The 17781-nt window shown below is 39.7% G+C and overlaps 2 protein-coding genes and 1 pseudogene across 2 annotated transcripts in view; all 3 read right to left on the bottom strand.

Annotated features, from left to right (window-relative positions):
* The window catches only part of LOC149113238 (uncharacterized), a 35207-nt gene that overhangs the window by 13812 nt on the left and 3614 nt on the right, over window positions 1-17781 (bottom strand). Inside the window, exons 4-14 of the mRNA XM_089288086.1 lie at window positions 16108-16462; window positions 15212-15361; window positions 14321-14449; window positions 13884-14012; window positions 13110-13361; window positions 12683-13000; window positions 11293-11541; window positions 10519-10830; window positions 9659-9907; window positions 4917-5228; window positions 2345-2593 (exon numbers count right to left, since the gene is read on the bottom strand). Coding sequence (XP_089144212.1) covers window positions 2345-2593; window positions 4917-5228; window positions 9659-9907; window positions 10519-10830; window positions 11293-11541; window positions 12683-13000; window positions 13110-13361; window positions 13884-14012; window positions 14321-14449; window positions 15212-15361; window positions 16108-16435 — 2677 coding nt within the window. The 5' untranslated portion in view covers window positions 16436-16462. The remainder of the gene's footprint in view (window positions 1-2344; window positions 2594-4916; window positions 5229-9658; window positions 9908-10518; window positions 10831-11292; window positions 11542-12682; window positions 13001-13109; window positions 13362-13883; window positions 14013-14320; window positions 14450-15211; window positions 15362-16107; window positions 16463-17781) is intronic.
* LOC149113239 (uncharacterized) lies at window positions 655-1909 on the bottom strand. The gene has a single exon (XM_089288456.1). The coding sequence runs from the start codon at window positions 1876-1878 to the stop codon at window positions 655-657; it is 1224 nt and encodes a 407-aa protein (XP_089144582.1). The 5' UTR covers window positions 1879-1909.
* On the bottom strand, window positions 6976-8844 carry LOC149113240 (uncharacterized; annotated as a pseudogene).

Genomic DNA, 17781 nt, shown 5'->3' on the forward strand with positions numbered 1-17781 from the left:
GAAACGCGAGGTCTCGACTTATAACACGAGACCTCGACTTACAACACGAGATCTCGACTTAGAAACGCGAGATCTCGACTTATAACACGACATCTCGACTTAGTAACGCGAGATCTCCACTTACAACACGAGATCTCCACTTAGCAACGCGAGATCTCGACTTATAACGCGAGATCTCGACTTAGTAACACGAGATCTCGACTTATAATGTGAGATCTCGTGTTAATAACGCCAGATCTTGACTTAAAATGTGAGATCTCGTGTTAATAACGCGAGATCTCGACTTATAATGCGTGATCTCGACTTAGTAACACGAGATCTCGAATTATAACACGTGAACATGAGAACTCGGCAAATCATATATTGTATAACTCGTTAGCACATGGCCAACGTTAACGGTTTACACGTATGATGCAGACGTTTACTCCTGCATGACGAATCGACAGCAAGAGAGACGACTCCTGTCGATTCCATCAAAGAGGGTCCTCGAATCGACATCCGGTTGGTCGAATCGTCAACTTAAAACACGAATCGACTCTAGTTGGGTGTATTGGACAACCCTCGGACACCCAGACACGATATTGTCGATTGTTTCGTCGTATTTGTTACACATCCTGCATAGGGGTTAGTACCGTCTTTGATAATGCTGGCGTGTTATGATCTGGTAGCTAGGCTTTGGTCTTGGGCCGCGATTATGAATCCTTCCGTTTCTGCCTTCAGTCCACTACTTTTGAGCCACTGGTTGGTTTTGTGGTGGTCAACATCTGCTTCCTTTATTCTCTTTGGGTATCTTCCATGTAGGGCTTTGTCCTCCCACTGCTTTGTTAATTTTTCTTGGGTCTTATTTCGTGCCATTTGTTTGGTTCTCTTTGCATATTTGGTGGTTGTTTCTTCTGCTTGTTTGTCTGGTATTGTTAGATCTAGTTCTTGTTTGAATTGTTCTGCTTGCCTTTGTATAGAGTGCAATTTCTTTCTGCCATCATGTTCTTGCACTAGTTCGATCAGTGCATCATCAGTGTTCTTTAGGTATGTATCGAGCCCTATCGTGGTTGTTTTGTAAGAGGCTTCTAATTGAATAAGACCCCTAACACCAGCATTTCTTGGGAGGTAGAGTCTGTCTACATCTGCTTTTGTGTGATGCAGTTTTGATAGGGTGAGTAGTTTTCTTGTTTTTGTGTCTAACCTCTTGATTTCACTCATCTTCCAGTCGATTATGTTAAAACTGTAGGTCACCACTGGGATAGCTAAGGTGTTGATTGCCTCAAATCTATTGGCAGCATTAAGCTCCGTTTTTAGGACCATCCTTACTCTGCGGTAGTATTCCTTCCTCACTTTTTCTTTCATCTTGGCATGCTGTATACCATCACCTTCATCCACGCCAAGGTATTTATATGTGTTCTCTTGGTCTAGTTCCTTGATACAGGTGTCAATGTCAAGTTGTAAATCGGAAGTTTCTGTCAGCTTTCCTCTTTTGAATGTAGCTTTAGCGTATTTGTCCAGCCCGAATTCCATCTTGATATCATTGCTGAATGTCTTTACAATATTGAGTAGGCCGGTTTGCTGGCTGTCACTTTTTGCATATGTTTTTAGGTCGTCCACATAAAAGAGGTGGCTGATTGTTCTACCCTGGGCTTCATACCCATAAGTGGTTGCCTTTAGTAATGAGCTCAGTGGAGCAAGGGCAAGACAGAACAGGAGTGGAGAGAGAGAGTCTCCTTGAAAGATTCCACTTTTGATATTGATAGGCCTTGATGTCATTGACCCTTCAGCGTGGTTGAGGTGTAAAGTTGTCTTCCAACATTTCATGCCTTCTGCGATAAAGTTGACAGTCACAGGGCAGATTTTATAGATTATTATTATTATTATCATCATCATCATTATTATTATTATTATTATTATTATTATTATTATTATTTAAACGTTTGCCCAAGACGAAAGCTGGTCTGATTTACGCGACTCAGCTCCGCTAGATCGTGTCTCGCAGCCCTACGCGGGTGTGTGGACGACCAATTACTATACTTTTAGCTGCAAATGAGATCAAAGCGGCTCTGCTCGCAGGATAGCTGCGAAAGATCTTCAAAGAAATCGAGGATTTTTCTTATGAATTAAGCCATCCGATGAGATTTGAGGTCGATTGTGCGAAACAGCAACGTCGCGCAACATCAAAAACCGCGTTAATATCGGTTCCAAACCTGAAATAAGTACTTGTATTTCTTAAACAAGAAAAGAGTAAGACCAATGGTTAAACAAAAGAACAATAATTGAGTTTTTTTGTTCTTTAACTGAGACAATAAAGCAAGTTTTTATCAAGCTCCTGGTGGTAGTTAGGTTTTCTGATACTTACTGTGCCAAGACACGTCAGTGTATCCACCAAATATGTATCGGCCAACTCTAATGATGGTCACTGTGGGTCCCTTTCCATCACAGTTGCTGTGGAATGTGGACGCAGCTGAGCCGTCTGTCCTTGCATGCCAGCACCGCACAAAGTAACTCCGCGATACGCTCGGGAGAGCTGGGTCTAAGTAAGTTATCAGCTTCCCCAAGTATTTGTTGTGATCGAGGTTGCCAAGAATTGCAGATGTTGCGAGGCCGCCTGGGTACGAGAGACAAAAGGTCAAAGTAACTACAGTCGCACTGCTGGTTTCAACTGTCATGCTATCAACAATCAAGATTTTAATCATTGAATAAATTAAGTCAAGCATCTGAGATATGATAGATTATTGATTTATATACAACCTCGCTAAGACTTAGGTCTGTATGTTTCTTAATACCTGTGTTATTCGAGAAATGCTTCTCTCAAATTTGTGGATAGAGCTTTGTATGGAGGCGGCGTGTTGGTGTCGCCAATAAAGTAACTATCAATTTTTATTTCTGGTTATGACAACGTCACATAAAAATCGGCAATCAAGGAGCTAGCCATACAATAAAGGGTATTAAAGTCGTCTTTTTTGGTTTACGTAAGATCTCCTTTATATCCTGAGAGTGATCAAGATCTAATTTCTCATCACAATACCAGTACATTATCAAGCAAACAGGTTATGAGAAATGAAAATCATCATCCGAAAATCATCATCCGAGTGAAAGTGTCCTGATCTGCCTTAAAACTCTCAGAATTGGCATTAAAAGAACTGTGTGGCTCTGAGTAAGAAGAATTAACATTTTGAACTGAAAAGGTTAACAATGATATGTTCTTTTTCATATCATATCGTTCATCAATTAAACGATTGATTATTTGCATAAAAGCAAATATTTAACTATAAAAAACTGCGACAATATGGAAAACTTAAAACCATTTTGGTTTAAAAACAACGACGACGTTTCGACGTTCGCTTAACGTCATTATCAAGTCAACTGAGTGGATAAAATGGGTACAAATGTAAATGTAAACTGAGAATTCCTAAGAAACACGAATGCAAAGAAAACATGATACAAAAATTCTAAAAGGTGCTAAAATATATATAATATAATCTCTTCTTCTACGAAGCAAGTAATTCATGCTTCGATTTTAGTGACCCGGGCGCTTATTTCTTACTTTTGGTAACTCAAGGGAGGGTGCTAATTGAAGAGCGGGCGCTTATTAGGGACGGCGCGCTTATTTCTTTCTTTTTCTCTTCAACATAAACTTGGAAATGTGATAAGGCATTTCAATTTCATTTAATTTGCCTGTTTAGACCAAGTCGATGCGTTAAATCTTACGCTCAAGAGAGAAATGCATTAGTGAACTCCAGCTGTGCCCATGCTCCCTCCCCCAGCAGGCCTACCCCCGGGAATAAGGTTTTTTTTGAAAACAGCCTGGAAATGCCGTACGGCTGGAACAAACCAGTTGTTCAAATGCCTCGGGGTTGTGGCTCAATTTTTCTTTTTTTCGTTTCTCATGTTACTTTCAATAGAGTCTAAACCAATTCAGGCCAAATTAAAAGTCCTAGCAATGTTTTTTTAAACTTTAATAGTGAAGAAAAAGCAATATAGGTTATTCCTTAGGATCTAGAGTCTTATTTATGTCCTATATATCATTCATTACGAAACTTGCCGTATTAGCCGATAAACTGGTCATTAAAAGAAGCGACAATGCTGCATCACAGCCAATAAAAGGAAATGGTTATGAAGGCCGGTAAACAACGAAAAAAAAAAAAAAAAAAAAGGCTAAGATTTATGTTTGAAGGTCCTTGACCAAGGACATCTGTTGTTTTATGCTCATTGACTATGTTTGATTGATATAATCGCAATGCTGCTATTAGTTAATTGTATGAGCACGCATAACCACCGTTTGTATTTTGGCAGGTTTTGTGCTGCGTCAGTCCCCAAAGAACTTTGCCAAGTTTCTAAACCATTTTCCCTCCATTAACTATGGTTTCAGGTAAGATGAAAAAGGGAGATGGTCAAATGCCCCAGGGTAATTGAGCAAGGCTGATGCCCGACCCTCGGGATTAACATTGTGGAAAAATGCCCCACTATTGCCCGTGGGGTTGGCCACACATGGAATTGACTGATACATTATTTACTTGTCTAATCAGTCTTTACTATCATCTCTTCGATGTCAATGTCTTCAATGTCACTTTTGCAATGAGGGCGTATGTTGTAAGCCCGGGGAGGGGGGGAGACTCCCTTACATGGGCTATATAGGTATGTGCGGCCTGAAAGGGTAGGGTTTTCAGCCGTTCTAGTCATAAATAGGGTATGGTGTTTGCGCTCTAGTCTTGAACTGGGTAGTCTTTTTAGAAGAAGCTACTTTTTCAGGTCATAAATAGGATGGGAAAATCGCGGATTTTGGTCATAAATAGGGTAAGAAGTTTGGAAAGCGGGCCACACACCCCCACCCAATTTTTCTGGGTTGTAAGGCGTCGCTTACAGAAAGAGTGCACTAAATCGAACCATTACGGCATTAAAGAGAGTTAGCATGTTCTGTTTTTAATCACCTATTTCGTAGAACACTTCAATGTCAGTAGGAGTGAACCCATTGCCTCCAGTGAAAAATCCACAGTTACCAGTTGAATATCCTGAAGGAACGGAGTATGTATAGCCGCACCGTGTATACGAATTTGAGTTGCTCAAAGCGTTGTCCGATATTTTGATGTCATGATTACCAAAAGTGGGTCCGTAGCTGGAGCAGTGATACATTGCGAGATGCTGATTTTGATACTGAGTCAGCTTGACAGGATTATATCCATCATTGTTGTAAAGGGAGAACAGGAAAGCTTTACTGGCAGAAGTATAACTGCAACTAGAACCTGAATTGGAAACAAAAGTTTTACACATTCTAAGCATTTCGGTTGAAAAGAAAAACAGAAATAAAGCTACCATATATTATAAAGTAATCTTTGGAACAGAAGAAACAACAACAAAAAGAAAAACAAATAAATAGGCAGCGAGAGGATCGGATCTGTTGGCAACGGTTTTAAGCGTGGAATACCTTGGTGACGCCTGAATTTTCAAATGCGTGAAATGGGATCGCGACGTTCTAGGTGGAAACTCTTTCTATAGTCGAAAAAGTGTTTTAGTTGGAGCAAGACGGATAAGCAAGAGAGAAGTCTGGGGACTGACAGAGAGAGATCGTCTCTCTGGTAGCTTTTGGTGTTTACAACAGGACATCTTATGGAGAATACTCCTAACTCAGATGCACGACTCAGATTTTGTAGAATATGATGTATTGAAGTTTTGTTCTGTCAGCATCATTGCCGGTTAAACATTGTCTTATTGGAAGCCTAAAAAAAAAAAACAAAAGTGCTTGTAAGGCCCCTTCGGTTTCATTTGTAAGCGCATCTTTTTCCGTTTACACGGCGACGATGGAATAATAAATGAAACCACATCTTTCTAAAACGCTGTCGAAAGTGGAGCGATTTCAAAACGATACAGTTTCATGTGCCGTGTAAACGGGGATAACTGTACGTGTCTTTTTGAAAACTGCTTCCGTTTGGCGCATTGAATCGTTTGATGTACGGACTCCCAATCGATAGTTTTTGCAGTTTTAGCGACTTTTTATTCGTTATTCTCAAAAGAAGCTCTACCTCTTCGTCAGTCCAAACGAAATTACTGACATCTTTACGCTTCGCCACTTCCGAAACAAATTTGCGATACTTCAAGGTATAATCGTCTCTAAATCTCTGGTAACAAAACATGTCGCGGCCACGACGTAACAGCCAAAAAGGCGGACAAATCGTTTTCGTGTAAAGGCTTGGAAACCGTATACTTTTGGATATGGTTTTGAAAGGATATAACCGTGTCGATTTGAGACCGTGTTCGTGTAAACGTAGCCTAAGTTCAGCAATGCAATTGTTATAAATCTTGGAACATTTCTTTGCCATTCTCTGCAAAATAAGAACGTGAAAAGACCAAATTCAGGGTAGTCTGGAGAACGCGTACGTGAACCACACAGCCACATAATTTTTCAAATTTCTTATTCGAAATTAATGCTGCCTCGCAAAATTATTCAGTTTTGAGATAGTTCTGCCAGTGAGAGTCATCCCTAAGTACAACTGATTTAACCCGAGTTTTGTAGGTAAAATGTAAATTCGTTTTTCAATCGACGGTTCGAGGCCATGCTGCTATGGTTGCTAAAACTCGCTATTTGAACTCGCTACGCTAGCTTTCTGAAGAGAATGAAAGTGCTGCCATAAGTCCTCGCCATTTCCTCACGGTAAGGTAAGCTCAATTAAGTTAGTTGTCTATACGTTTTTAGACACGTTAATAAAGTTCGTTCGTTCGTTCGCTCAGTGAGTCCTCTGGACGCGCAGACCAGAGCAGACTGGTAAGATAGTAATCAGAACGTTACTTGACTTGACCTTTCCCTAAGTGTCCCTAAATTTCTTAATTTCCAAATGCCGTCTAATATCCAGAAAAATTCCAGAAAATTGAGAAAAACCAAGTAAATCGTACTTAATGTTTATTTCCTTTGTATCTCAATCTCAAATGACTTTTCGCACAAAAACAAAGAAGTCTCTTTGTTGGTACTGCATGAAGTGCATTGCTCCGATCGATTTACTCATTCTGAAGCTTGGGAACTTTTCGTCGCCTAATTGAAACCTAATTGAAAAAAATATGTATCTTTGTATATATATTATATTTGTATTTTTTATCCTTGTAATTTGAAATTTTTAAGCTTCAGTTTTTAATTCCGCATAGTAAATTGTAGTAATGTAAATAGAGGATCACCCTAATTAACTTAGTGTTAGCTTGGTGATATCCTCGGTAAACATTGTTTATTATTATTATTATTATTATTATTATTATTATTGTTGTTGTTGTAGTTGTTGTTGTTGCTGTTGTTATTATCATTACATTATTATTAGTATTATCGTCCTCACGTAATGTTTGCTTAGAGTTCTTAGGGCCGAGACCAAACCATGGTCCTGGGGCACTAGGGGATAGCCAGTTTTTAGCTTGATAGCACCCTCCTCAAAATGTGTGCTGTACCTAGCGAGGTTATCTTTTGTAGTTCACTAATGCTTATTTGGCCGGGAATTCTTCCAAGATAAGTTTCTAGTCCCTTTTTGATAGCTCCAAGTGCTCCAATGATAACTGGTATCGTTTCCGTTCTCACGCCCCACATTCGGCTTGTTTCGATTTCCAAGTCCTTATATTTGGATAGTTTTTCAGTGACTTTCACGGATGTGTTTCTGTTTGATGGTACTGCCATGTCAATAAATTTACAGGTTTTCGTTTTGTGGTCTTTAATCACTATATCGGGTCTGTTGGCTGTTATTTTCCTGTCTGTGTGCATTGGCATCTCCCATAATATCGTGACATCCTCGTTTTCTGTAACTGTTTCCGGCTCATGGTCATACCACTTTTCTGATGTCTTTATATTATTGTTGCGACAGACTTTCCAATGTATATACGCGGCTGCTTTATCGTGTCGGTGGGTATATTCTGTTTTCGCAAGTTCAGGACACCCAGACACGATATGGTCGATTGTTTCGTCGTATTTGTTACGCATCCTGCTTAGGGGGCTAGTACCGTCTTTGATAATGCTGGCGTGGTATGATCTGGTAGCTAGGCTTTGGTCTTGGGCTGCGATTATGAATCCTTCCGTTTCTGCCTTCAGTCCACTACTTTTGAGCCACTGGTTGGTTTTGTGGTGGTCAACATCTGCTTCCTTTATTCTCTTTGGGTATCTTCCATGTAGGGCTTTGTCCTCCCACTGCTTTGTTAATTTTTCTTGGGCCTTATTTCGTGCCATTTGTTTGGTTCTCTTTGCATATTTGGTGGTTGTTTCTTCTGCTTTTTTGTCTGGTATTGTTAGGTCTAGTTCTTGTTTGAATTGTTCTGCTTGCCTTTGTATAGAGTGCAATTTCTTTCTGCCATCATGTTCTTGCACTAGTTCGATTACGGCATCATCAGTGTTCTTTAGGTATGTATCGAGCCCTATCGTGGTTGTTTTGTAAGAGGCTTCTAATTGGATAAGACCCCTAACACCAGCATTTCTTGGGAGGTAGAGTCTGTCTACATCTGCTTTTGTGTGATGCAGTTTTGATAGGGTGAGCAGTTTTCTTGTTTTTGTGTCTAACCTCTTGATTTCACTCATCTTCCAGTCGATTATGTTAAAACTGTAGGTCACCACTGGGATAGCTAAGGTGTTGATTGCCTCAAATCTATTGGCAGCATTAAGCTCCGTTTTTAGGACCATCCTTACTCTGCGGTAGTATTCCTTCCTCACTTTTTCTTTCATCTTGGCATGCTGTATACCATCACCTTCATCCACGCCAAGGTATTTATATGTGTTCTCTTGGTCTAGTTCCTTGATACAGGTGTCAATGTCAAGTTGTAAATCGGAAGTTTCTGTCAGCTTTCCTCTTTTGAATGTAGCTTTAGCGTATTTGTCCAGCCCGAATTCCATCTTGATATCATTGCTGAATGTCTTTACAATATTGAGTAGGCCGGTTTGCTGGCTGTCACCTTTTGCATATGTTTTTAGGTCGTCCATATAAAAGAGGTGGCTGATTGTTCTACCCTGGGCTTCATACCCATAAGTGGTTGCCTTTAGTAATGAGCTCAGTTGAGCAAGGGCAAGACAGAACAGGAGTGGAGAGAGAGAGTCTCCTTGAAAGATTCCACTTTTGATATTGATAGGCCTTGATGTCATTGACCCTTCAGCGTGGTTGAGGTGTAAAGTTGTCTTCCAACATTTCATGCTTTCTGCGATAAAGTTGACAGTCACAGGGCAGATCTTATAGATTATTATTATTATTATCATTATTATTATTATTATTATTATTATTATTATTATTATTATTAAAACGTTTGCCCAAGACGAAAGCTGGTCTGATTTACGCGACTCAGCTCCGCTAGATCGTGTCTCGCAGCTCTACGCGGGTGTGTGGACGACCAATTACGATACTTTTAGCTGCAAATAAGATCAAAGGGACTCTGCTCGCAGGATAGCTGCGAAAGATCTTCAGAGAAATCGAGGATTTTTCTTATGAATTAAGCCATCCGATGAGATTTGAGGTCGATTATGCGAAACAGCAACGTCGCGCAACATCAAAAACCGCGTTAATATCGGTTCCAAACCTGAAATAAGTACTTGTATTTCTTAAACAAGAAAAGAGTGAGACCAATGGTTAAACAAAAGAACAATAATTGAGCTTTTTGTTCTTTAACTGAGACAATAAAGCAAGTTTTTATCAAGCTCCTGGTGGTAGTTAGGTTTTCTGATACTTACTGTGCCAAGACACGTCAGTGTATCCACCAAATATGTATTGGCCAACTCTAATGATGGTCACTGTGGGTCCCTTTCCATCACAGTTGCTGTGGAATGTGGACGCAGCTGAGCCGTCTGTCCTCGCATGCCAGCACCGAACATAGTAACTCCGTGATACGCTCGGGAGAGCTGGGTCTAAGTAAGTTATCAGCTTCCCCAAGTATTTGTTGTGATCGAGATCGCCAAGAATAACAGACGCACCGAGGCCGCCTGGGTACGAGAGACAAGAAGTGAATTGTGACATTGATTTTAGCCATATTTAGGCAAATGAAAATGGCCACTGAATTGAGGGAAATATTAAAACTAACCACTGAAAATAGTGAGTTAACATTTCAATAACACAACTTATACAAAACAAGGCACGGATGGACAGAAATTGAAGAAGATTTAAACGGATTCCGAAATGGGTTTTTGAAAAACTGTTATAAGCTGAACAGTTTTCAAACTTTATGTCGTTTGCTTGCATTGTCACCTTTAATTATAACGCCCGGGGGGGGGGGGGGGAAGTATTTGTTTGTAATAAAGCTATGGCTTTGTCATTTAGATCCATAGAAGTAATGTCTTCGCTAAAATTTGGTTTTCTAGCGAGTATTTGGTAAAGCCAAATAAAAGACTAAACTCAGCTGGCCAGAGTCCTTGTAATACGGTTTCGCAGTAGCAAAACGGTTAGATTTCGAAGTTTTCTGTTTTTATTTCCCGTTTTCCGTTATGATGGCAATTATGTATTTCATACGACTGAATGCATTATGTCAACTTCGATCTAAAACCAATAGCTGTCGCAAATATTACATTAACCCGACAAAGAAACATGAATTTATTACCTATTTCGTAAAACACTTCAATGTCAGTTAGCGTGAAATGACTGGCTCCAGTGAAAAATTCACAGCCAGCATTTGAATATCCGGAGGGGAAGGAGTAGGTTCCGCCACACTGGGTAGAAGAATTTTGGTGTGCCGTAGCGTTGTCCGATATGTAGATATCAGGCCCGTAACCGAAGCTGGGGCCGTAATTGGGCTCATTGTACATTGCATACTGCTGATTTTGATACTGAGTCAACTTCACAGGATTATATCCTTTGACATTGTAGAGTGAGAAGATGAAAGCTTTACTAGCTGAAGTATAACCGCCAGAATCTACGATGAAAACAAGCGTATAAACATTATGACAATCATGAACATGTTAAAGTAACATTACAAAGGAAATTTATTTTGTGCTACACAAAAACGCGAAGTTAAAGTGATTCAAAAGACAAAATTCTTGCAAAGTCGCGAAATGTGCGCACCTCAAACTCACGAAATGAACGTGTCGCGAAAATTTTAATGTAATAAGTAAGGTAGAACAGAAAAATGCAGTTATAGCGCAACACAGGTGCAAGTCGAGAGGATTTCAAAGGTGTTTCGCATGATCTAACTCGTAATGCTTGAAAGCGTTATAAGATTATATCGGTGTTAAGCGATAACTTGTCATTGCAGGAATAACATCGACATGTTCTGGCTGTGGAAGAAAACTGATAACAGTGACAAGGTTTTACATTTGTCCAGAAGGCCTAAGAAACGAAGACAGTTCACACTGAAAACGTTCTCATAAATACTCACGTTGCCAAGACAGATCCGTATATCCGCCAAATATGTAGCTGCCGGACTTAATGATCGTCACAGTGGGTCCCTTTCCGTCACAGTTGTTGTGGAATGTAGAAGCAGCCGAGCCGTCAGTCTTTCCATGCCAGCACCGCACAAATTCACTGCGGAATGCATCCGGGACGACTGGGTCTAAATAAGAAACAAGCTTCCCCAAGTATTTGCTGAAATTGAGGCTTCCAAGAATGGCCGATGCACCAAGGTCCCCTGTGGAACGATACAAAATTTGTGGTATTTTGAAGTGACAGAAAGACGAATGAGTTAATAAGTCTTCCGGCATAGCTCTTCGCTGTTTACTATTTAAACGGAGGAACTGGTTCGTTAACGGTTTGTGCAAATGGTAAGCAAAAATGCCTGATGGTAAGTTCCGTTCGGATTGGTCATTTTATTCACTTAAAAAATCAGACAATGTACGGAATGAGACCGGGACGAATTCAACCTGATCATAATTCCAAGAAGGCGGTGAAGAATTGCAAATTGTAAGCACATTTTCAGTCGGAAATTTCGGTTGAAAATTATGGACTACCTTTCAAGACGTTCCGCCGGTTTACTTCAAAAAATTTCCGTTCGGTTGAGCCAAAATTGTCTTACCATTCCCATTCTGACCGAAATTTGCGGAACTGTTGGGTAAATGGTCTTTTAATGTCTTTTAATGAAATTTAATATATTGATTCGGCAAAGTGAGTTTGAAATAAGATGTGTTTAGGATATGCTCAAAACAACTTTGCATCGTTTCTTGAAACATACTCACGAGCTTTGCAAACTAAGGCAGACAAGCCCAGAAAATGATCCGAAATGATAAAATAGCCTTGCAATGATGTTTGGAAGTTTTGAAAGTCTTCAGAAAGTGTTCAGCAATCTTTGCAACATCTTCGACAATCTTCAGCGTCGTCATAAAATATATTGCAAGTAACTTGTGAGATATTTCACGGTGTGCCATTTCAAGAGCATTGAATAACTATCAACCTTTCCTAATCTACTATCTTTAACAGGATGACTCTGCTAACTGGCAACAGCACAAAACGCCAGAAATGTTTCTAATGTTCACAACTTAATGAGCTTCATTGCAAACTGATTTAGTTAAGATTTAGGGCGGGTTGCAAATAAATATCGCAAAACAAAAACCAAAGTTATGACAAAAGACCGACAAACAATCTAGTGAACCAATCAAACCAGGAATAAATACATAGTGGCTGAGGGGAAGCGCGGGAAAACGCGAGCGAGCGAGTTGGGATTGGTTTTGTTTCTACTTCTGATTGGACGACAAAGTGAAGCGAGTTTTGAGCCAATCGCTTATCGTGAGGATTACGTTTTTTTGAAGCCACTCTATTTGCTAGTATTTCATTACCTATTTCGTAGAACACTTCAATATCTGTAGGAGTGAAGTATAAGCCGCCAGTAAAAAACCCACAATTTCCAGCCGAATATCCTGAGGGGATGGTATATGAAGCACCGCATTTTGTGTACGAAGAGTAGAAGTCTAAAGCGTTGTCCGATATGTAAATGTCATGCCCCACACCAGCACCAAACGTGGGTCCGTAATTGGAACAGCTATACATTGCATATTCGTGATTTCGGTACTGGGTCAGCTTGACAGGATTATATCCTTTGGCGTTATAAAACGAGAAGATGAATGCTTTACTGGCCGTAGAGTAGTCGCACAGACCTAAAATGAAGAAAAACGTTTGAAACATTCTAAATACCTCGGCTGATTACAAACATTGATAAAAATGGCGAAAAGAAAGAAAAACCGACTGTCCACGTGAAAGACGTACTGCTCTGCCAGGACAGGTCAGTGTATCCACCAAATATGTAGCTGCCGGACTTAATGATGGTCACAGTGGGTCCCTTTCCATCACAGTTGTCGTGGAATATCGATGCAGCCGAGCCGTCAGTCTTGGCATGCCAGCACCGCACAAACCCACTACGCTGTGAGCTCAGGAGGACTGGATCCAAAAATGAAATCAGCTTCTCAGTGTAATTTTTGCGATCGAGGTCGCCAAGAATAACGGACGAACCGAGGCCGCCTGGGTACAAGAGACAAAAGAAAAGTAGGTATCATCAAAAATAAATTAGCAGAATATGGTAAAAAAGGTTAAGTCTGCAGACGAGCCAAGTGGCCCATCAGGCCGGAGCGTATCTCGGTGTCTGTTGCATGAAGCGACCAAGAGTATTTTTACGCCTCCCTCCTCTCCCCCCACCTCTCACCTGGATGGCATGCTAGTCCATCGTAGGGTTACACCCGACATTAAATTCGCCGGTACCCATTCATACACCTGGGTGGAGAGAGGCACTGTGACAGTTGAGTGTCTTACCCGGGAACACAACACAATGTCCTCGGCCAGGGCTGGAACCCAGACCGTTCGATCCGGAGTCGAGCTCACTAAACAGGAGGCCACCACGAATTTGACCCACCCACCCGAGAAGGCTTTGTTATCTTTTGTTTACCCGCGCACGGCGCACGTAGAAAACAAAAGTTATCCCAAGATCCCAAGGGTTCGTTTATTAATTTATACCATCATTGTAAATATGACAGGCGTAAGACTCACGGTAGCTTGTGCAGTATTTTCCGTTTCCGAAATATGTTGATTTGCATGAGCATATGTAGGATCCCACAGTATTGTTACAGTCGGCATTGACGTCACAATCATGTGACCTGTCGGCACATTCGTCAACATCTGTAAAGCAAAGGAAAAGAAGCGCCAAAGGTGACTTGTGGACGAAGATTTTCCAGGATGATCCGAAGGGATTAACCGAATCTTTACGATTGTCTCCCGATGTTTGCCGAAGATTCTCAGATATGACGACTCTTGATAACTTTAACTTCGCTCTTTTCAAGCACTGGTTTTCTTATCGAAATGATTAAAACTCGTTTTCCTGTTCAACTTTGCAATAGCTCGGGGACTAAAAAACACAAGATATAAGATTCTGAGACTACTGTTCAGGGTTTACCAAAACCGTGGACAACAATTGACGTTACACTTACCAGCGCAATATTTTCCATCCCGAAAAATAAACCCAGTCCTGTTGCATAAACAGCGATAAGAACCCATGGTATTCTGACACGTAGCACTCTCGTGACAGACAGGAATTGAGGAATTGCATTCGTCCAGGTCTGAAGAAAGGATAGCAAAATAAACTCATCTTTTTTTAAGGTTTTGAAATGGATAGAATCCGATAACAACACCCCTGGTTTTGGAGTTTCATAGGGGTCCATAGTATCAAGTCAACCTACCATTTTCAGGGTAAAGACTACAAATGTTCCTAGTTAAAGTACCTACTTCACGGTTTGTGCATTTGGAAAAGTTTAGCCTAATTTTGTTAAGTTATTCGTTTGTAATCCGTGTCAATCTTCTCCATTCTTAACCATCCTTGTTTCTTTAGTGTTTCTCTGTCTTAGGGACAGCTATTATTTTCAGGTTTTCTTCAATTTAGAGGTAATTTTGTAGTCTTTACCAATAGTGAATGTGCATAATTAGAGCGTGAAATCTAAATATTCGGAAGTAGCCCACCTTGGAATCAGATTAACGTATTTAGCCCAAAGTGTCCCAGAAAGGTTGCTAAAAGTTTTAATTACTAATTTAAGTCTTACAGTACCCCGAGCTTGAATATACTTGACTCGTGCTACAAATAGAAGATTTCCCTTTGTTAAATGCCACAAAAAAATCTACAGATATGACGTCACAAATCCATAAAGCGTGGGGGGTCACCTGTCAATGAAAAACTTGTCATAATCGAAAATACATTTTTTTTCTTTTAAAAACACGTGTAATTTTTTTTCGTAACTTTTTTCCTTGTTTTGCTGCAAAAGCTGTGGGCAACTGGACATACACCTTAAAACAGCGACACCAAAAGGAACATTAAAGGGTAAAGATACCTTCGGTTTTCATGTCACAGTATGCAAGTGCAACCTTGTCTGGTACAATAGAATAAAACCAGTATGTTCTACTGACGGCTTGTCCTCCTTCACTCGCCTTGATTTCATGGCACGATTCAGCAGGCAGTTCAGGAATGGAACCGAGGGGGACTGGAAAGCGAATATTATTCATTAGCTCTTATTAACTGAGCAGGAGGTCTGTATGGGAGAATCTTGACCGAGGTCTTGGGTACAGACCTCACTGCGTTAGGTCTGTATGCACGACCGAGACTAAGATTCTCCCATACAGACCGACTAAGCTCGGTTAATAAGATTTTTATTATATGGCACAAAAGAAAAAATTGATTCTTTTAATGTAACTGGTTTGTAGTAGCTGGCATTTTCCTTGCCAACCGCGATGTGCGATGAACCAAGGGGGACTAGAAAACAAATATCATTAATCCGTGATATTAACCAGATGTGTTACAGTTCCCGTGTGATTCTTGAATCATAGGATGTTATCTATATATAGACATCATCTCATATACGTTTAAAGCATCGAGAGCAAAATAATCATTGAAATTTTGATTGCTTTACTCCAAGGATTCTGAGAGAATTTTTGACGACCTACAAAGACTCCAAAGTTTAACCAAAGACTGGAAATTTTCCGAAGATGGCCCGAAGAATTCCGACGATTTCCGAAGGTGATGTTAAGTCGTGAAGATGTAGAGAATTTCCAATATTCATCCGAAGTGTCCGACAATTTTAATCGTTAATGCATATATATTTTTTATCATGATAATTTTGCAATATGATTCGTATTAACAACGAATGTTGTGCCTTTTTGCCTGAATTGAGAAACGAGAAATTCCCTAAACTGGGTAAGAAAGGAACTTGATAAAACTATGATTAGTTACCTCTACCAAAGTCTCGTCTAAAGTAATATCTGTCAGGGTCTGGAACAAAATCTTCAGGTCTCGCTTCCTTGGTACGATTGTTCAATTCACACATCTCTTTGGAAATAACGTAGTTGAAACTTTGGCACCGTAAGTCAAGGCGACACTCCTTAAGACAAACATACGAAGGCTCCGTCATCCGTTTGAAGATGTGTCTCTGTAACATCATGCCAAACTGGGAAGCTTCTTTTTGACTTTGTTTGCTACATTGCTGTGCCTCCACTTTACAAAACAGTTGCGATACTCCAAGCACAGCTGTTAGGTAAAAAAGCTTTTTGACAAAAGCCATTACGCTCGACTCCTTGGCAAGACAATCCTTAAAATCAACACATTGTAAAATAATTGTGAGTGCGCTTAATAGTTTGAACTCATTTGGCAATTTAACCCATGACAATTTTTTTTTAACTTAAATAATATTTAATATTTATATAATTTTAATTTTACCCAACAAACTTAGTATGTGGAAACGGTGCCTTGTTATTAAGATTAATCACCTTCGAGAACTAGTTAATAAAACACTCCGGACATTTGAGAACACTCGAGAAATGTAGAGAACACTTGCCTGCGGCTCGTGTTTTCTACATTTGCCTCGTATTCTCAAATGCCCGTCGTATTTTATCACATTGTAATACACGGCTTAGGCTTCTTTATTTGTTAAATAAAGTTTAAGGCGCTGGATTTGAAATCTGGTGGTCCCTGGTTCAAATCCTCCGCCCTACCGCTATCTGGATTTGTTCTCGGTAGCCCCGAGTTCAACTCCTCGGCCGCGTTGTGTAAATAGCCAACTGGTCAACCTCCCACCAGTTGGGATTCTTAATAGCTTATATTATATTTGAAATATTTGTTTATTTATTTACAGTGTCCTCAATTAGCACATAAGTGCTAAATACATCGACACTTAAATAAAGTGATTATTAGTATTATTATTATATTTTCCCCGCAAAACTTAACTTCTTTACTTTCTGAATGAATTGAGGAAAATTACATAGAAAACTTTGATGGAAGTGACTCTCGGGAAAAAAATTTTCGCCCTGGGTTATATAACTTCAATAAAAACTGGTACTGAACTAGAAAAAGAGAACAAATTAAATTAATGGACCTGTTCAGTTAAGTTGATGTCAAAAACATGAAAAGAAACATAACCACAAATATATTTATCGACGTTTCGGCGAAATTGCCCTACATCCAGGAAAACGGAGACTGATTTTAAGTTCAAGAAAGTCGCCAATTTGTGGTCTTATTTTATTTTTCTCACGTTTCGCTTATTTAAAAATAGTTATACTGAATAATAACAATACAGTTAATTATTTCAGTTTGAATACTTTCTCTAGCCAACACGTTTTGACAATGTTAAAAGACTTAAAAGTTTAGTTTTGTTCTGACACAAAATGGATGAAGCACAAAATCTGCTATTAAGACTGCTTAATTATAAACCCGTTGTTTATCAGTGAAATGAATCTATTTACAGCTCTGCATGTTTGTGGCTTTTTCCATTTGTGAAAGTTCGATCTATATTAAAAATTGAATACAACATACACCCGGGCTAAAAGGTTTGTAAATATTATTGCTTCATTAAGTCATGTCCATTAATTTCGTTTTGCCTGTGAAATTAATAATCGTATCCTGAGTCGTATT

This window comes from Orbicella faveolata, unplaced genomic scaffold, assembly GCF_042242905.1.
Source record: "Orbicella faveolata isolate gen_17 unplaced genomic scaffold, um_ofav_v1 contig_15, whole genome shotgun sequence".
Lineage (NCBI taxonomy): Eukaryota > Metazoa > Cnidaria > Anthozoa > Scleractinia > Merulinidae > Orbicella > Orbicella faveolata.

Excerpts from the sequence above, each read along its gene's own strand:
- LOC149113239 (XM_089288456.1), bottom strand. The coding sequence starts at position 1,878 with ATGATGATGATGATAATAATAATAATAATCTATAAAATCTGCCCTGTG.